This window comes from Falco cherrug, chromosome 19, assembly GCF_023634085.1.
Source record: "Falco cherrug isolate bFalChe1 chromosome 19, bFalChe1.pri, whole genome shotgun sequence".
Classification (NCBI taxonomy): Eukaryota; Metazoa; Chordata; class Aves; order Falconiformes; family Falconidae; genus Falco; species Falco cherrug.
In genome coordinates, this window is record NC_073715.1 from 1,303,502 (window position 1) to 1,322,869 (window position 19,368).

Genomic DNA, 19,368 nt, shown 5'->3' on the forward strand with positions numbered 1-19,368 from the left:
CCCCGCCACCTTCACACCCACCGCTTCGCTTCCCCTCCGGCGGCCGCACAATATTTTTATCCGTCAGCCAGGTTTCCTGTTTGCAATTCTCACGTTTACGGGCACCCAGCGGTCATGGGACATCGGCCAGGGGGGGCATCACCCAAGGGGACATCGGCCACCAGCAGCTCATCCCACTGAGTCCCAGCCACTCCTCAAGGAACCGAAGCGCTGGAAATACTTGGGAATTGTCCCTAAAAGGCTTTTTCCAGCTCCTCTCCGCAGCTGTGGGGACAGCGTAGGGGGATTTCTCAAGAGTCCTCGGGAGGAGGAACGCAAAGAGCTTTTCTTCCTCTGAGCCACAGCGGCTTCCCGGGAAACGCCGGGACTTCAAGGAAAAGCCTGGCACGGCCGGGGTTTGCTGGAGGAAGGCTGGAGCTGCGCGTCGTGGCACCGGGAACGCGGAGCCTGGCACGGAGGTAAGGGGTCCCTGCTCCCCCGGGGGGTTGGGGGCTGTCTGGGTGCAGGGGGGGCAGGGAGCTTTGGGGTCCTGTGGTGCTTTTTGGTGGTGGGATGTCACTGCCGCCTGCGGGGGTGTTTCCCCAGGAGCCCATTTTCCAGCTGGCTGGGGCTGGGGTGTTGGCTCAGCGTGGTGTCCCTGCCCTCCGCAGCCCCCCCGAGCCCACCCCCTGCAGCTGTGAGCTCAACCGTGGTCCCGGTGGCATGGGGCCACCCGTGCCTCAGTTTCCCTCCCTGCGAAAGCAGCTTGGCGACACGCTGCGAGGGGGCTCAGCGGCAAGGGACGGGGGGTGGGTGGGGTGGGGGGGGATGGGCTGCTTGTGTCCATCCCCCCAGGGAATAAACGGACACGCTGTGACCCTGGGTGGCGTGTTGGACCCCGTGGACGTGTCACACGCCAGGGATGGTGGCTCAGCTTCAGCCGCAGCCGCCCCCATGCACATACCAGCCTGGGGACCAGCTGGCTCTGAGCCGTGCTGGGGGCGAGTGGTGCCTGGCTGGGTGCCCCCCCCCGAGCCTGGGGGTGCCACAGGATTGTCACCATGGGCAGCAGCTGTCCCCTGTCCTGGCTGGCTGGGGAGCGAGGGAGAGGAGACTGGGCACGGGGGCTTGGGGGGGTAAGGGGGCACAGCTGGGCTGGCAGCAGGGGGGAGTAAGGGGGGGGAGTGGGCTTGGGGACTGTCTCTTAGGGCCACCATGGGGGGACAAGAGGGGTCCTGGCACCTGTTGGGGCGAACACCGGTGCAGCAGAACCCTGTGGGGACTGGGACAGGCTGCGTGCGACTGGTGCAATGTGGTCCCCAGGGACCTACCCCAGGGGGCTCGGATCCCCCCCGCAGTGGGGGGAGCAAGCCCCTGGCAGCGGGTGCACCCTGGCTTTGAGGGGGTAAATCCCGGCGCGCTGAGCACAGGCTGGGGACCGGCATCTGGCTGCTGCAGCCCTGCTGCAGGATCTGGCCCTGCCATCCTTTTTGCTGAGATAAAGCAGAGCCAGGCAGCTGGGAGGGGGTCGGCGTCTCGGGGTCTCGTGCTCCCTTATCGAGCTGTTTTTTCCTGTGGGAAGGACCCCACCTCTGGCCACTATCCCTGTCCTTGCCCTTTTCCCACTGGCCTTGAACCCTGCAGCCTGGGAAGCCTCCTACTCCTGGGGACAAAGCACTGGGGACATTGAGGTGGCCCCAAGGTTGGGGCTTGGAGCCTGCCCCCCCCCCCCCCCCCCCCTTCCTTGCACCCCTGCTCAGTCCCAACCACTGGAACATCACTTAGTCCCATCTTACAACTGGCGAAACTGAGGCACGGGGGGTCGGGCTCTGGTGTTTGCCTGCTGCTGCGTGAGCTGGCAGCTGAAAGAGGCTGGTTTGTGGCTTGGAGCTACCGGAGACCAGAGCTGGGCCCCTCCTTACTGGGTCCTTCTCATCAGTGTAATGAGTTGGGGGGGGTCTCTGCCAGGACCACAGGGTGCAGGCAGGGTACTGGCCCATTGGAGGCCTCCGTGTGGCCCCGCTGTCCCCCCTAAAGCCCCTCTCCCCCTCACCTTCTTGTCTTTGCAGCGATGGCTGAGGGCGGCTGGGCTGGGGTCCTGGCTGCCCCTGAAAGCACCCAGGTGAGCTGAGGTTGGGGGCTGCGTGCGTGGGGTCCCCTGCCGGGGGGCTGCGGGGACAGCCAGACGGGACTCTCGTGGATGATGAGCTCACGGTGGTGCTTTTATCCACTTTTGAGCCCCTTTTTAAAAAAAATCAAACCGGCAACGTTAAGTTTTTCTCCCCATTTTGCACCCCTAATCCCCCCCCAGCACACAGTGGGGCTGGTGTGACCCCCCTCCCTGCCTGCCCCCGCCTAATTTCCAAGCCCCCTGAGCCTCTCCTGCCCGCTTGGATCAAGGGGTGAAGTTCTCCACGTTTCCACGTGCCGGAAAATTTAGCACAAACTGGGAGAGCCGGCCAGAGCCTGAGCTCAGCCATGGTATTAGACACCAGAGAATCCCCTCTAGTGCATGCTGGGGGGGTTGCGGTGCTCTCTGTGGGATGGGGGTCCCTACATGGGGCATGTCACCGTACCCCGGGCAGGTGGCCAAGTCAGATCCTGGCGCATCCCATAGGATACAGCCGGCCCCGCGGGGGCTGTGGGGAGCGAGGGGCTGGTGGCCACCCTGAGCCCGGGCAGCGTGGAGGACCTGTACGAGCTGCTGGAGAAGCTGGGCAGGTGAGTGGGGTGCAGGTAGGGGGGCCTCAAAGGCAGGTGGGCACCTGGCTTGTCCCCCTTGGTGTGTGTGGGGGGCAGCCTGGCCATGCCCCAGCCCGGCGCATCGCTGCAGCGGGCACTTCGGCGTGGTGAAGCGATGCCAGGAGCGCAGCACCGGCACCTTCTACGCCGCCAAATTTGTGAAGACACAGCGATGCCGGGGCAGCCGCCGGGGGCTGGAGCGGGCGCAGGTGGAGCGGGAGGTCACCATCCTCCGCCAGCTCGACCACCCCAACATCATGCGGCTCCACGACCTCTTCGCCAGCAGAGCTGAGGTGGTGCTCATCCTGGAGCTGTGAGTGGGGGTCCAGGGGTGGGGGCACCCCCTTTTTTGTGTGTGTTAGAGCTCACCCCGTCCTCGCCCCACGCAGGATCCGTGGCGGGGAGCTCTTTGACTTCATCGCGGAGAAGGAGATGCTGTCGGAGGAGGAAGCCATCGAGTTCCTGGGACAGATCCTGCGCGGGGTGGAGTACCTGCACAGCCACCGCATTGCCCACTTTGACCTCAAGGTGCCTGTGGGGACCCCCCATTTTTTCTCCTTGGGGGATCCAGGGGCTGCATCCCCCCTGCTCCGGGCATCTCCCACTCCCTGCCTTCCCGGGATGCTGCTGTGCCCACCGGCAGAGCCCAGCACCCCCCAGCACCCCGCCGTGTCCCCACAGCCCGAGAACATCATGCTGCAGGAGAAGGACGACCCCAAGCCCCAGATCAAGATCATCGACTTCGGGCTGGCCCAGCGCCTGGAAGACGGTGTCACCTTCAAGAGCCTCTGCGGGACCCCGCAGTACATCGGTAGGGGGCTGGCAGGTCCCCAGGGGGGTCCCCAAGCAGCCCTCTGCGGGGTGCAGCGGGCGTGCTCTGCAGGGATGTGGCAAAGGGACCCCCGGGGTGGGGAAGGGACCCCCCAGGCAGGCAGGGAGGGACATGACCGGGATGGTGCTGTCCCCTCTAATGTCCCCCCCTGCTCTGCGTTCACCCCTAGCTCCTGAAGTGATCAACTACGAACCGCTGAGCTCCGCGACCGACATGTGGTGAGGAGTGGGGACCCCAGGGGTGACGGGCTGAGCCAGGGGTGGCTAGGGACCCCCCTGGGTGCCATAGGGCATGAGGGGGGGTGCTGGGGAGGGCAGCGCCTGACGCCCACCTCTGCCTTTCAGGAGCATCGGGGTCATCACCTACATCCTGTGAGTACGGGATGATGCTCGCTGTGGCCGTGGGAAACTGAGGCACGGGGACACCGTGCCGTGGCTGAGCCCAGGCGCTGGGGTAGCAGAGCTGGTGCTGTCCTGGCACTCAGTGGCTCTGTCATGTTCCCACAGGCTCAGCGGCTTGTCCCCCTTCCAGGGTGAGACAGACGCTGAGACCCTCTCCAACGTCGTGGCTGGTGCCTACGAGTTCGAGGAGCGCTGCTTCAGCCAGACCTCCGAGATGGCCAAGGACTTCATCCGGCAGCTGCTGGTGAAGGAGCCAGAGTGAGCCCCCCTCCCCTTCTCCGTCCCCTTCTCCGTCCCCTTCTCCGTCCCCTTCCCCATCCCCTTCCCCACTCCTTTCTCTTCTCCATCCTTTTCTCCATCCCCTTCTTTCTTCATCCCCTTCTCCATCCCCTTCTCCACCTCCATTGGCCCCATCCCCATCTCCTTCTTTCTCCTTCTCCAACTCCTTCTCCAACTCCTTCTCCTTCTCCTTCTTTCTCCTTTCTCCTTTCTCCTTCTTTCTCCTGCTCCTTCCTCTATTCCCTTCATCTTATTCTTCACTCCATCATTTCCTTCTCCTTCTCCTTCTCCTTCTCCTTCTCCTTCTCCTTCTCCTCCTTCTCCTCCTTCTCCTCCTTCTCCTCCTTCTCCTCCTTCTCCTCCTTCTCCTCCTTCTCCTCCTTCTCCTCCTTCTCCTCCTTCTCCTCCTTCTCCTCCTTCTCCTCCTTCTCCTTCTCCTTTCCCCATCTCCTTCCCCACCCCCACCATCCCCTTCCCCTTCTCCTTTCTCTTTTTTGTCCTTCTCCCTCCCCAACCCTGCAGTGGATGTGCAGGGCAGGGACCCCCACCGCCCCCGGCCACCACATCCCTCTGTGCTGCAGGCACCGCATGACGGCCACCGAGTGCCTGGTCCACCCCTGGATCAAGGTGAGAGGGCCTGGTGGGGAGGTGGGTGCCAGCCCCCCTGGAGCGGGGTGGGGGCCTGGTGACACCGCAGTGCCCTCGCCCCCCACAGCCCCTCAGCAGGAAGCAGGCGGTGAACCGGAGCCGTTCCTCCATCAACATGAAAAACTTCCGCAAGTTCAACGCTCGGAGGAAGTGGAAGGTGAAGGGGGTCCCGATCCTGGGGTGGGGGATGGGGGGCACCCAGCAGTGGGGTCCCACCACCCATGGGGTCCCTGGTGGTGTGCTCCCTCCCAGGGCTGGCTGTAGCTCGGTGTCTGGGGGGGTGGGGGGATGTAGCACTGGGGTGGGGGGGGCAGAGGAGGGGAGCGACCCCTCCTTGGACCCCCACCCTCCTGCCCCCCAGCTCTCCTACAACATGGTGTCTGCCTGCAACCGGCTGTGCCGCACGCGGCTGCTCTGCGGCCTGAGGAAGGAGGATGAGGAGCTGGTGAGCGGCCAGGACCCCCCTGACCCCCCCCCCCCCGCCCCCCCCCGGACTGGGGTAGGGGAGAAGGCATTTGGGGGTCCAGGCCCCTCAAATGGAGGTGGGGGGCTGTGTGTGCCCACCTGGGGTGCCCTTTCCTCCAGGGAAATCCTCTCACCTTGGGGGGGTTCCTCTCCCATGGGGGGGTCCTGACTCCTGGGCGGGAGGATTCCTCTCCCCTAGGGGGGTTATCTGCTCGGGTGGGGGTCTTGCCCCTGCCCTCCAGCCCCCCTGTGCCCCCAGCGCTGCTGCGAGAGTGACCAGGAGGAGAAGGACAGCCACCCTGTCACGCTGCTGCGCCGACGGAGAAGCAGCTGCTCCTGAGCCCCCCCAAAAGGAGACAGGACCCCCCCCCCCCAACAAGAAGAGCCCTGGGGATCCCCCTATCTCCCCCATCCCAGGGGGCAGGAACACTGTCTGGCCCCAGTGCTCCCAGTTCCATGATGCTGGACGGTGACTGGGGCTGCAGCCCCCCTCCTCCTGCTCCCCAGGTTTCTGCTACAGTGGGGAAGGGGCTGCCTCACAGCTGGGACCCTCGCCCATGCTCGCCCCTTGTGCGAGAAATAAACGTCTCCCTCTCATCCATCCTCCTCTCCTACGTCAGGAGCTTCCTCCCGCTCCTCCTCCTCGCCGCAGAGCTGCTGGGGCGTGGGGACCCTGGGGGACGTGGGGACCCTGGGGGACATGGGGACCCTGGGGGACATGGGGTTCTGGCACCCCGGATCCACCCTGTGACAGAGGGGGACCCTCAAGCCGACCCCGCTGTGACATTCTGGGGGGGGAGGCGGTTCCCCACTGGTGCCTGGCTGCTTTCCTGGCATCCCCACCCCGGAGCACCCTGGCTCCTCCTCCTCCTCCAAGTGGGGAAACTGAGGCAGGAGGCAGCCCTTCCTCCCCAGCCCACTCTGGCGCGGGGGGGCCGCCCTGTTTTCCCCCTCTCTATTTCCCAAACAAGCCCTGGCCCTGGCCCTGACAGTTGTCAGGCTAAATATTTGGCGTGCGGCAGCCGAAAACAAAAGTGAAGGGGCCGCAGAGTCCGGGTGAGGGCCGTGGGGGCCACCCCTGTCCCGGCGTGTCCTGGGTGCCGGTGGGTGCTGCCCCCCGGACACGGTGCAGCAGAGCCCGGGCTGGGACGGGACCCCGGGGGTCCCACTCGGGGATGGGGACGAGAGTGCTGGGTGCCCTGCGGCTGGGGGTGATGCTGCTGCTCCTCGGTTCCCTGCCGCTGCCCCCTGTGTGGGCTCCCTCTGAAAGTAAGTGCCTGGAAGGGGGTGGTTGAGAGCTGGGGGGCAGCTTTTCATGGGAGGGGGGCAATTCGTGGGAGGGGGCTGCTTGGTGATGCCTGTGCATGAGCTGGACCCCGAGGCAAAGCTCTTTTGGTGCTCCCTGCCTCAGTTTCCCCCTCCCCATATGCTGTGGACCCCCTGTCCGGGGAAGGAGAGGCAGAGCGTGGGACCCCCCCCCAGCTGCTGGGATGGGGAGAGAGGAGCATGGTGGGGGGCTCGGCCGGAGCTGGGGGCATCGATCACTCATCCCTGCCGGGAGCTGGGATGATGGAAAATTGTAGCTGGGTGGGAGCCGGGGCTGGCACCGCTGCTCCCAGTGCTGCTGCTGGGATGGAAAATGGCTGGGGGTGGGGGGGACAGCATGGTGGGGAGGGGGTGGCTGTGTGTCGTGGCTCTGATGGCCATGGGGAGGGACACCTGGGCTCCCACCGCAGCTGGCAGGCACCGGGGGGGGGCACCAGGGGGGCTGGGGTCAGGGTCTGCTGCTCTGTCCCGCCTTCCCCTCCCCCTGTGCCTCAGTTTCCCCGAGGAGGGGCTGTGCTGGGGGGGGATGGGGGTGATGGAGGAGGGGGAGTGAAGCATCCCAGTGCTGGGGCTGTGCTGGGAGCTGCCTGAGGGATGCGCCTCACTGTGTCTGCTCCCACCTGGGACCCCTGACCCCTCCCCATCCCCCCAGGCACACGGGGGACCCCTGCCCCCTTGCATGGTGACTTTGCCAAGGTCAGGGAGGGTGGCGGTGGCAGCGGGGGCTATAACCCCCGGCGCTGGTGCTGCACCCACCGCCACCCTCTCTGTCCCATGGGAGTATGGAGGGGACCCCCACGTTCTCCCCAGGGGGGACAAGGCTGGCACCAGCCCCCAGCGAAGGGCTGAGCCCCAGTGTGGGGCTGGGGGTGAGCGGCACATCTGCCCCCCGTGCGCCGCCACCGCAGAGCCATGGTGCCTGCGGTCAACGACACTGAGAGGGGAAAACCACCGCCGGGCACGTGTTTGTAGCCATACGGCCACGAGCCGCTGGCTGCCAACAGCCCAGGGGTGCCCCATGCACCCCAACTCCCACCGGGACCAGTGGGTGGCCGCGCCGCGGTGCCGGTGGTGCCTGGTGTTTAGGGTACACGCCAAGCCGGCCGTGTTTATTCCTGGTGTTTACAGTAAATCCCTCGTTGGGATCTCGACAGCTTCTTTCCACCATAACTCAGGGTCAGGTTTCAGGCTGGGGATGCTGCCAGCGGGAAGCTGCTGGCACATCCTGGCTCCCACGTCCTGCCGGCACTGGGATGCGGGAGATGCTCGGCCCTGAACTGCCCCTGATGCTCCCTGCCAGGTTGGGGGTGGAAAAGCCCCGGGATAGCGATCCCACTGCCGGGGCTGTGCCATGGGGGTGCCCACGGAGCCCTGGTAGCCACCTGGGCACCATTAGCCGCCTGGGCACCGTGCCGGGGAGTTAATGGGAATGACCTCGCGGGAGCTGCTGGACCACACGTCTGCGGGGACTAAGATGCTGTGAGCTGCCCCACGGCTCAGGGAGGGGGGAAAGCCTTTTGTACCCCCAACCCCCACCCCCTGGGGTGGGCAGCAGGACTGGGCCATGGTCCTGGGGCTGATATGGGGCGAGACGGCAGCCTGGGCAGCCAGCCCTTGTTAGCATCACCTCTTGCCACGCTGATGGACACAGCGTGCCCCAGAGAGCCGGAGCGCGCCGGCTGCCTGTCAGAGCTGCTCACATCTCCCCGGCTGCCCACACCGACTGCAGCCTCGTCTGACAGCCCAAGCCAGGATATTAAACCCCCCCGAGCATCACGGCAGCCCCAGCGCTGGCCACAGCGGGGGATCCCTGGGGGGGGGCGGTGAGGGGCAGCTGCCCCATCCCTGCAACCCACTGGGTCCCCTCTCTTGTCACCCCAGTCTGCGGCAGCATGGACATCCGCAACGACGTCTCCCAGCTCCAGAAGCTGGAGAACTGCTCCATCATCGAGGGCAACCTGCAGATCCTGCTCATGTTCACCACGGGCGCCGAGGACTTTCGGGGGCTCAGCTTCCCTCGCCTGCTCATGATCACCGAGTACCTGCTCCTCTTCCGTGTCTATGGGCTGGAGAGCCTGCGGGATCTCTTCCCCAACCTCTCCGTCATCCGTGGCACCAACCTCTTCTTCAGCTATGCCTTGGTCATCTTTGAGATGCCACATCTGCGGGACGTGGGGCTGCACAGCCTGGGTCACATCCTGCGCGGCTCGGTCCGCATCGAACGCAACCAGGAGCTTTGCCACCTCTCCACCATTGACTGGGGGCTGCTGCTGCCCGACGCCGTGGACAACACCTACATCGTCGGCAATAAGTTGGCCGAAGAGTGCGCCGACGTCTGCCCGGGCATCCTCGACGTGGAGAAGCCGTGTGCGCAGACCAGCGTCAATGGGCAGCTGGATTATCGCTGCTGGACATCCAGCTACTGCCAGAAAGGTGGGTGCTGGTGGCACAGGGCGCAGCCATGCCGGCTGCTTGGCCGGGATGGTGCCGGTTTGCACCGTGGCGGCTGTAAGGAAAACTGGGAGGATGCTGGGGAGGGGTGGTGGAGCTGCAAGGGGGTGGCAGGCCCCGGCACGTGGTCATCGCTCCCCTGGTGCCGGAGCGTGGCGTGGTGGTAGCGTGGCGGGGGTAACCGGACCCATGCTGTATCATCCTCCGGAGGAGAGGCCAGCTCCCGGCTCCGTGTTTCCCCAGCGGCGAGGTAAATACGGGCCCCTCCCGGGCTCGTTTGCTGTAAACAGGAGAGCTGGTAATGAAATCTGTACTATAAACACAGATCCTTATCGGGGCTGCAACCTCGGCTGCTGCCCCGGCACTGGGCACCTGTGGCTCGGTGTGGGCTGAGCCTCACCCCGTCCGTCCGTCTGTCCCACCGTCTGCCCCTGCAGCCTTCAGCCAGCCCTCAGCACCTGGCCCTCTGTCCCCTCGCCACTCGGCCATCCCTCCATCTGTCCCTGCATCCCCCCATCCCTTCACTGCACTGTGCATCCCTCACTCCATCCCTGCATCCCTCTTTCCATCCCTGCATCCCTCCCTCACTTCAACCCTGCGTCCATCCTTCCACCCATCCTTCCATCCACCCCTGCATCGCTCCATCCACCCCTGCATCCATTCTTGCATCCCTCCCTCCATCACTTCATCCCTGCATCCATCCCTCCACCCATCTTTCCATCCATCCCTGCATCCATTCTTGCATCCCTCCCTCCATCACTTCATCCCTGCATCCATCCCTCCACCTATCCTTTCACCCATCCCTGCATTGCTCCATCCACCTTTGCATCCCTGCATCCCTTCTTGCATCCCTCCCTGCATCCCTGCATCCATTCTTGCATCCCTCCCTCCATCACTTCATCCCTGCATCCATCCCTCCACCCATCCTTTCACCCATCCCTGCATTGCTCCATCCACCTTTGCATCCCTGCATCCCTTCTTGCATCCCTCCCTCCATCCCTGCATCCTTCCATTGCTTCATCCCTGCATCCCTCCCTCCCTGCATCCCTCCATCCTTCCATCCCTGCATCACTCCATCCTTCCATCCCTGCATCCTTCCATTGCTTCACCTCTGCATCCCCTCCTCCCTATATCCCTGCATCCCTCCCTCCATCTCTGCATCCTTCCATTGCTTCATTTCTGGATCACTCCCTCCCTCCCTCCCTCCTTCCTTCCCTCCATCCCTCTGCCCTTCTCCCCTTGTCCCCCAGAGCTGGAGGGTGCCAGCAGCCCCCCCAGCCCTTCCCACCTCTTCCCTCCCACCCCTGTGCAAACCCCGGCTCTCCTGCCCCGCCGCGCTGCCCCAGGTCTAGGTGATCTGCCCCCAGAGGCTTCTTCTCACCCACGGTGCCAACTCTCTCCTCGCAGTGTGCCCATGTGGCGTGGGCTCGGCATGCACGGCGGTAGGCGAGTGCTGCCACGCCGAGTGCTTGGGGGGCTGCGGGCGACCCCGCGACAACCGAGCCTGCGTTGCCTGCCGCCACTTCCACTTCAACGGGCACTGCCTGCCCTCCTGCCCGCCCCGCACCTATGAGTACGAGGGCTGGCGCTGCGTCACCGCCGAGTACTGTGCCAGCCTCCGCAAGGTCTCTGACAACCCCCGTGATGCGTCCAAGTTCGTCATCCACCAGCAGCAGTGCCTCTCCGAGTGTCCCTCGGGCTACATCAGGAATGAGAGCAGGTGTGTGGGGTGTCCCCGGTGCCCCCTGGCATGGACACGGTGGTGGTGTGGCGCCTGGCTCACCTCCTGTCTCCATCCATCATCCTGCCCGCAGCATCTTCTGCCACAAGTGTGAGGGGCTGTGCCCCAAGGAGTGCAAGGTGGGCACCAAAACCATTGACTCGACGCGGGCAGCGCAGGAGCTGGGGGGCTGCACCCTCGTCGAGGGCAACCTCATTGTGAACATCCGTCGGGGCTGTGAGTGCTGGATGTGGCCCCCCACAACCTGGCGCGGGTGGCAGAGCTGCGGCAGGGGGCTCGGGGTGAAGGAGGGGGGTCTTTTCCCTGGCAGGGTGAATGAATGGGGGGATGCCCTCCTCCCCAAGCTCACGCCTGTGGGTTATCCCCAGATAACCTGGCCTCGGAGCTGCAGAGCAGCCTGGGGCTTATCGAGACCATCACGGGCTTCCTGAAGATCAAGCACTCCTTTGCCCTTGTCTCCTTGTCCTTCTTCAAGAACCTCAAGCTGATCCGCGGTGACTCCATGGTGGACGGGTGAGGCTGGGGCGTGGGTTTGGGGGTGACACATGGCTTGGGGGTGCCCATGCCCGCTGCCTCCATCCATGTCCTCCTCTAGGAATTACACCCTGTACGTCCTGGATAACCAGAACCTGCAGCAGCTCTGGGATTGGAGCCACCACGTCCTCTCCATCCCCGTGGGCAAGATGTACTTCGCTTTCAACCCCAAGCTGTGCCTGGCCGAGATCTACCGCATGGAGGAGGTGACGGGCACCAAGGGGCGGCAGAACAAGGCAGAGATCAACCCCCGCACCAACGGGGACCGGGCGTCCTGTGAGTATGGGGACGGGGACCCCCAGCAACGCCGTGACCCCCTGCCCGAACCCTGTCTCCTCTCCGCAGGCAAGACCCAGACCCTGCGCTTCATCTCCAACGTCACCGAGTCCGATCGCATCTTCCTGAAGTGGGAGCGGTACCGGCCCCCCGAGTACCGTGATCTCCTCAGCTTCATCGTCTACTACAAGGAGTCGTAAGTGGTCCCTGTCCCCCACATGTCCCCGACACGGAGGGCTTGGGAAACCCAACCCATGGTGTGCCCTGGTGAGCTGCTGGACCCCCCAGGGTGGGGTTGTGGGGGGGTCCCAGGACCCTCCCTGATGCCAGATGTGGGGCAGACCCTTCCAGAATGTGTCAGAGTATGTGGGGCAGGATGCCTGTGGGGCGCAGAGCTGGAATGTGCTGGACGTGGAGCTGCCGCTCAGCAGCGAGCAGGAGCCGGGGGTGACGCTGCTCAACCTCCGCCCCTGGACCCAATACGCCATCTTCGTCCGTGCCATCACCCTCACCACTGCCGAGGAAGGACGTAACTACGGGGCACAGAGCGAGGTGGTCTACATCCGCACCATGCCAGCGGGTAAGGGGCTGGGGAGGGGGCTGGGGAGACCCATGGTGGCCCCCCACAGATAGACTGACACCCCTGTGTCCGCCCAGCCCCGACGGTTCCCCGGGATGTCATCTCCATGTCCAACTCCTCCTCCCACATCGTGGTGCGCTGGAAGCCGCCCACACAACGCAACGGCAACATCACCTACTACCTGGTGCTGTGGCAGCAGCTGGCCGAGGACATGGAGCTCTACGTCAATGACTACTGCCACAAAGGTGAGGGCAGGCAGGGCAGGCAGGCAGGGGCAGGTGGGATGCAGCGGCTGAGGACACCGGTGGGATGAGGATGCTCCCACTGTGCCGGGAGCGCTGCCATCCCTGCCCGTCTCTGCCCGCAGGGCTGAAGTTGCCCACCAGCAGTGCGGACACCCGCTTTGGAGATGGGGACAGTCCCGAGGTGGAGCAGGACACGGAGGAGCGGTGCTGTCCCTGCCGCCCCGCCGATGGGCAGCTCCGCATGGAGGGGGAAGCTGAGTCCTTCCAGAAGAAGTTTGAGAACTTCCTTCACAACTCCATCATCATCCCCAGGTGCTGTCTGGGGGGGTGTCCCATGTCGGTGGAGTCCCCCAGCCTGGGTTCATGGGTCTGCCCCTGGTGGGGGGTCCCGGTGGCTGCTTCTTTAACCATTTTCTTGCTGTCTCAGACCCCCCTGGAAGGTGACATCCATCAACAAGAACCCACAGAGGTGAGCGGGGACCACACCAGCCTGGGGGGTCTCCTGTCCCCTGCTCCAATTTGGGGGACAACCTAGGTGTCCAGGCTCCCCACCGCCTCCCGTCCCCATCTCCTGCAGGACCCCGAAGCGGCGCAGGGATGTGGTGGCCATCACATCCCCGGCCAACGCCTCCTCGGCAGAGCCGCCAGCCCCAAGCCGCGCCGGGGGCGAGCCCAAACCCGACTTCCAGATCTTCGAGGACAAGGTGGTGCGTGACCGAGCGGTGCTGTCGCGGCTGCGGCACTTCACCGAGTACCGCATCGACATCCATGCCTGCAACCACGCCGCGCACACCGTGGGCTGCAGCGCTGCCACCTTCGTCTTTGCCAGGACCATGCCTGAGCGTACGTCCCAGCAGCTTCCCCACTCCCAAATGCTGCCTCGGCGATGGTGGGATGCTCTGGGGTCCTGCTGCCTTTGAGATGGAGGGGCTGGCAGTGGGGTTTGGGGGATGCCCACGGGAGCTGACCCCCTCTGTGTCCCTCTCCAGTGCAAGCTGATAACATTCCTGGCAACGTCACATGGGAGCCGGCTGGCAAGAACAGTGTCCTGCTGCGTTGGGAAGAGCCCAAGAACCCCAATGGGCTCATCCTCAAGTATGAGATCAAGTACAGCCGCGAGAGTGAAGTGAGGACCCCTCCCCACAGCTCCCTTTGCCCATCCCACCCCATCCCACCCCATCCCATCCCATCCCACCCCATCCCACCTCATCCCATCCCATCCCATCCCATCCCATCCCATCCCATCCCATCCCATCCCAACCCATCCCAACCCAACCCATTCCATCATCTCCCTCCCCTGAGCCTTGTGCATGGCTGGGGGAGGAATGAAACCCACTTCTCCACCACCCCCTCCCCACATTATCCCCTTCAGGAGGTCACCACCGTGGTCTGTGTCTCCCGTCACCGTTACTCCAAGTACGGGGGGGTCCACCTGGCTCTGCTCCAGCCAGGAAATTACTCAGCCAAGGTCCGGGCCACCTCACTGGCTGGCAACGGCTCGTGGACGGGGCTCGTCAAGTTTTACATCCTGGGGCCAGGTACCCACTGGGGGCAGGGGGGATGCCAGCGGGGTCCCCACCTGTGGGGCAGGCAGGGAGGGGGGCTGTGGGACCAGGGGGCTGGGGGTCAGGGGGTGCTGCTGGACCAGGGCACTGGAGAATTGGGGGATGCTGGGGGTCAGGGGGTGCTGCCGGACTGGAATGATGGGCATCAGGGGATGGGACACTGGGGATCAGGGGATGCTCATGGACGCTCGATGCTGGGGATCAAGGGATGCTTCTGGACCACAATGATGGAGATCAGGGGATGCCCCTGGACTCTGGGATGCTGGGGATCAGGGAGTGCTGGTGGACTGGGATGCTGGGGATCAGGAGATGGGATGCTGGGGATCAGGGGATGGGACATTTGGGGTCAGGGGATGCTCCTGGACTCTGGGATGCTGGGGATCAGTGGGTGCTGGTGGACTGGGATGCTGAAGATGGGGTATGCTCCTGAACTGAGGAACTGGGGGATTGCAGGATACTGCTGGACCAGGACACTGGAGGGTCAGAGGATGCTGTCAGATTGGGAGATCTGGGAGACTGGGGGATGCTCTGGGATGTTGACACCCAGAGATCAGTGGGTGCTGCTGGTCTGGGAAGCTGGGGGCTCCCCCATTCTGGCCCAGTGGTGGTGGTGGTGGGACAAATGTCCTTGTGATGTGTGGGGTGGGATGAGTTCCTGGGTCCCGGCCCACGGCTGCCTGCTTTCGGCAGCTGAGGAGGAGTCTGGCAGCTTCTACGTCCTGCTTACCGTCACGCCCGTGGTCCTCATGGTGCTCATCTCCTGCCTTGCCGTCTTCGTCTTCTTCTACAACAAGAAGAGGTAGCTACCTGCCCCCCCTGCCCCCCCAGGGCTGGGCTGGGGCCAGATCCAGCCGAGCCAGGGCTGGGGAAGGGTTGTGGGGAGGTGGCAACGTGCCCTCGCCCCCCCCATCCTCTGAGTGACTCCCACCCCTGGCAGGAGCAACGATGGGTACCCCAGCGGGACGCTCTACGCCTCCGTCAACCCCGAGTACTTCAGTGCCTCAGACAGTACGTAGGGACGGGCAGGGGTGTCCCCGTGGGGTCTGCTGCCCCCTTCCCTTGCTGAGGCTGTGCTGGTGGGAATGAGAATGGGAATGGGGACAGGGTGGCATTGGGCGTGGGGATGGTGATGGGATGGAGATGGTGATGGGATGGGATGGAGATGGAGATGGGGATGGAGATGGGGATGGAGATGGAGATGGAGATGGAGATGGGGATGGAGATGGGGATGGAGATGGGGATGGAGATGGGATGGAGATGGTGAGGGGATGGAGATGGTGATGGGATGGGATGGAGATGGGGGTGGAGATGGGATGAGGATGGTGATGGGGATGGAGATGGAGTTGGGGATGGAAATGGGATGGAGATGGGATGGGGATGGAGGTGGGATGGGGATGGAGGTGGGATGGAGATGGGATGGGGATGGAGATGGGATGGGAATGGCAACAGTGATGGGGGTGGTGCCAGTGATGGGGTGGTTCCCCCTCGCCCTGCAGTGTACATGCCTGATGAGTGGGAGGTGTCACGGGAGAAGATCACGGTGATCCGGGAGCTGGGGCAGGGCTCCTTCGGGATGGTGTACGAGGGGCTGGCGCTGGGGCTGACTGCTGAGGGTGAGGAGACCAAGGTGGCCCTGAAGACGGTCAACGAGTTGGCCACCATGCGAGAGCGCATTGAGTTTCTCAACGAGGCCTCTGTCATGAAAGCCTTCAAGTGCCACCACGTGGTAGGTGGGCGGCCGAGGGGGAGGGAGGGGACATGGTGGCCTGGCCAGTGACATGCCACCCCTCTCTGTCCCCCCAGGTCCGTCTGCTCGGCGTCGTGTCCCAGGGCCAGCCAGCCTTGGTCATCATGGAGCTGATGACGCGTGGGGACCTGAAGAGCTACCTGCGCTCGCTCCGACCTGACGCCGAGGTGAGGGGCTGGCCGGGTGCTGCAGTGCTCCACTGCTGAAGGGGCAACCCCCCCATGCCTGGGGGTTCCCGATGTGTGTCCCCCCCAGCCCCAATTCTCTGTGCACGGTGCAGAACAACCCCGGGCTGCCACCGCCGTCGCTCAGGGACATGATCCAGATGGCGGGGGAGATCGCCGATGGCATGGCGTACCTCAACGCCAACAAGTTCGTCCATCGGGACCTGGCGGCCCGCAACTGCATGGTGTCCGAGGACTTCACTGTCAAGATTGGAGGTGGGTGGGTGGGCAGCGGCGGGTGGGCTTGCTGCCAGCCCTGCCTCTCCTGCTGCTCACACCTTCCTCCTCCTCCTCCTCTTCCTCCGCCACCAGATTTCGGCATGACCCGCGATATCTACGAGACAGATTATTATCGGAAAGGGGGCAAGGGGCTGCTCCCCGTCCGCTGGATGTCCCCTGAAGCCCTCAAAGATGGCATCTTCAACACCCAGTCCGACGTCTGGTAGGTGGTGGGGTGTGGGGAGCCTGGGGGGATTGGGGGGGCTGCTACCCCCTGGCTGAGCGGCGGCGTGCTGGCAGGTCCTTCGGGGTGGTGCTGTGGGAGATCGCCACGCTGGCCGAGCAGCCCTACCAGGGCATGTCCAACGAGCAGGTCCTGCGCTTCGTCATGGACAACGGCGTCCTGGAGCGGCCGGAAAACTGCCCCGACAAACTGTGAGTGGGAAGGGGAGACCTGCCCCGCCTCAGCCCCCCACCCTGCTGGGGGACTAAACTGGATGCTGAGCCTGTCACTCTGGTCTCTGCAGCGGTTGGGGTGGCCGTGGGGTACCAGGACCCCCCCAAACCCAGCGGGCACCTTCTTTCCCACAGCCACGAGCTGATGTGCCTGTGCTGGCAGCAGAACCCGCGCCTGCGTCCCTCCTTCGTCCAGCTCCTGGAGAGCATCAAGGACCACATGGCACCCGCCTTCCGCACCCTCTCCTTCTTCTACAGCTCCGAGAACCGCCGGCGCGGCTCGGGCGAACCCTCTGAATCCGAGACGGATCAGACCCCTGGGGAGGACGAGCCCCCCGCCTCTCCCCTGCCCACCCACAAGGACAGCAGCCCTGGCCGGCTCCCCAATGGGACGGCCTGATCCTGACCCTGGGGTGTCCTGGGATCCACGCCGGACTCTGCACCCCCTCGCCCTCCTTCAGCTGCCCCCCCCCCCCGTTATTTATTACTTCCAAGGGCCTGGCCGAGGAGCGGGTGTCTTGGGAAAGGGGTGGCAGGCAAAGGGAGGATGCTTCATGGGGTGCGTTTCCCCTGGGAATAAATTTGGGGTGCCCCAAGTTGGGGGGAGGGAGGAGACCACCCTGGTCTTTCCTTTTATTTTTTTTTTTTTGGAGGGGGGGTGAAATGGGAGTCTGGGGGTGGGGAGTGGGGTTTGGCATTCAGAGTCCCCCCACCAGCTGCTGTCGCTCCCTGGCCGCCTGGCAAACAGGTCAGTAGTGTGACCCCCCCAACTTTTACAGGTGGGGAAACTGAGGCACGGGGCAGCCTTGCAGCAGGAGATGCCTGAGGCTGCCCCTCCCCCCCAGTCCTCAGCACTGGGACCAGTGTCAGGGCCATGCTGGTTTGTGGAAGCGGCTTCACTGTCTAATCTGTGGCTGTGGGATAAGCACAAATAAAAGGGGGGATGAAGCTTGCCCATGGCAGTGCCTGGTTTGGGGGTCATGGGGTGCAGTGGCACATGGGGCTTTCCACTGCCCCCCCCCCCCCCGCCCCCCCCCGCCCCCACCAACCCCATCTGCTTCCTGCACATCCTGAACCGGGGGCGTTTCTGGGGAAAAACGTCAAAGCAGCGGAATTTGGGATGACAGGGTGGGTGGGTGATGACCTCTGCCGGGGTGGGGGCTGCTGCTAGGGGTGGCCTGTGGGGTCTCATGGGGGGGGTGTCACCACAGGGGGCGGGCAACTGTAGCCCCATGGATGCGGGAGATGGGCCTGGAGCTGAGGAATACGGGTGGGATGCGGGCTGAGAACGTGCAGAACTCGGCGCGTGGGTGAGCCCCTTCCCCCCGTGGTGCTTTGGGATGGGTTTGGGGACGGGCAGCAGCAGGGTGGGGATGGGGACCCACAGCAGGGGGGGTGGGTGCACACCATCCGTGCCCTGCCTCCCTGGGGAGGAGGAGGAGGGTCCTGCCGGGGGAGGACAGCTGGGGCCAGGGCCACCAGGCCACCAAATGTCCCCCCTGTGTCCAGCCTCTCTGCACCCCAATATAACGGGGCGCTGGGGGAAGAGCCTGAGCCAGGGCAGCTCCGTCACGCTTCCAGGTTGTGGGGGTCCGGCCCGGGGGGGGGGGTGTGACAGGTTGGGGGGCTCCTGGTGGCCCCATGAGCCCAGGGGTGCTGGTGTGACATCCGGTAGCCAGCTCTGGGCCGAGGCAGGTCCTGGGCAGGGGGGTGACATGCGTGTGTGTGTGTACATGCGTATGTGTGTACATGCGTGTGTCTGTACATGCGTGTGTGCACACACGTGTGCCCAGCATGGCTGGGGGTGCTGGGATGCTGCTTTGTGGGGCTGGGGGGTGCAGGTGTAGGGTGCTAGCATGCAGGCAGGGTGCAGGCAGGGTGCAGGTTCCCGACAGGGCACAGGCAGCACGCAGGCAGGGTGCAGGCAGGGTGTGGGTGCGCAGGCAGGATACAGGCAGGGTGCAGGGGTCTAGGCAGGGTGCAGGCAGGGTGCAGGTTCCAAGGCAGGGTGCAGGCAGGGTGCAGAGGTCTAGGCAGGGTGCAGGCAGGGTGCAGGTTCCAAGGCAGGGTGCAGGCAGGGTGCAGGTTCCAAGGCAGGGTGCAGGCAGGGTGCAGGTTCCTGGCAGGGCACAGGCAGGCGCAGGCGGGGTGCAGGCAGGATACAGGCAGGGTGCAGAGAGGGTGCAGGTTCCTGGCAGGGCACAGGCAGGATACAGGCAGGGTGCAGGCAGGTTGTGGGCAGGGTGCAGGCAGGATGCAGGCAGGGTATGGGCAGGGTGCAAGCAGGGTGCACGTTCCCGGCAGGGCACAGGCAGGTGCAGGTGGGGTGCAGGCAGGATACAGGCAGGGTGCAGGCAGGTTGTGGGCAGGGTGCAGGCAGGATACAGGCAGGGCACAGGCAGGATACAGGCAGGGTGCAGGCAGGATACAGGCAGGGTGCAGGCAGGATACAGGCAGGGTGCAGGCAGGGTGCAGGCAGGGTGCAGGTTCCAAGGCAGGGCACAGGCAGGTGCAGGCGGAGTGCAGGCAGGGTACAGGCAGGGTGCAGGCAGGATACAGGCAGGGCACAGGCAGGTGCAGGCGGGGTGCAGGCAGGATACAGGCAGGGTGCAGGCAGGGTGCAGGTTCCCAGGCAGGGCGCAGGCAGGATACAGGCAG

General features: G+C 64.6%; 2 protein-coding genes across 7 annotated transcripts; both read left to right on the top strand.

Annotated features, from left to right (window-relative positions):
• The first annotated feature begins 74 nt into the window (after positions 1–74).
• On the top strand, positions 75–5,947 carry LOC102045949 (death-associated protein kinase 2-like). Of its 6 annotated transcripts, XM_055696922.1 has the most exons (13): positions 82–458; positions 2,049–2,101; positions 2,597–2,700; positions 2,813–3,034; positions 3,111–3,249; positions 3,403–3,532; positions 3,723–3,771; positions 3,898–3,924; positions 4,060–4,212; positions 4,815–4,860; positions 4,949–5,038; positions 5,243–5,326; positions 5,606–5,947. In XM_055696922.1, the coding sequence occupies exons 2-13, from the start codon at positions 2,051–2,053 to the stop codon at positions 5,684–5,686; spliced, it is 1,176 nt and encodes a 391-aa protein (XP_055552897.1). In that variant the 5' UTR covers positions 82–458; positions 2,049–2,050; the 3' UTR covers positions 5,687–5,947. The 6 variants fall into 6 exon arrangements, 5 of the variants coding, with proteins under 5 accessions (XP_055552895.1, XP_055552896.1, XP_055552893.1 ...); XM_055696920.1 differs by having other exon boundaries at positions 75–458; positions 3,111–3,532; positions 4,085–4,198; XM_055696921.1 differs by having other exon boundaries at positions 77–458; positions 3,111–3,532; positions 4,060–4,198.
• A 2,295-nt stretch (positions 5,948–8,242) lies between these two features.
• On the top strand, positions 8,243–17,273 carry INSRR (insulin receptor related receptor). The gene is given in 21 exon segments (XM_055696913.1): positions 8,243–9,105; positions 10,531–10,843; positions 10,938–11,080; positions 11,233–11,377; positions 11,460–11,674; positions 11,744–11,870; positions 12,016–12,254; positions 12,332–12,499; positions 12,622–12,811; positions 12,927–12,985; positions 13,154–13,342; positions 13,489–13,625; positions 13,875–14,037; positions 14,755–14,866; positions 15,023–15,072; positions 15,561–15,790; positions 15,868–15,978; positions 16,092–16,251; positions 16,348–16,477; positions 16,555–16,689; positions 16,846–17,273. Coding segments are annotated over 21 exon segments (3,822 nt in total). The 5' UTR covers positions 8,243–8,564; the 3' UTR covers positions 17,111–17,273.
• The last annotated feature ends 2,095 nt before the right edge of the window (positions 17,274–19,368 follow it).

What these genes read in the sequence shown, in the direction of transcription:
- LOC102045949 (XM_055696918.1), top strand. Translation starts at nt 2,051, where the DNA reads ATGGCTGAGGGCGGCTGGGCTGGGGTCCTGGCTGCCCCTGAAAGCACC. An exon ending in GTGGTGCTCATCCTGGAGCT is followed by an intron (nt 3,035 to 3,110) that starts GTGAGTGGGGGT and finishes CGCCCCACGCAG; the next exon opens with GATCCGTGGCGGGGAGCTCT. An exon ending in CGGGACCCCGCAGTACATCG is followed by an intron (nt 3,533 to 3,722) that starts GTAGGGGGCTGG and finishes GTTCACCCCTAG; the next exon opens with CTCCTGAAGTGATCAACTAC.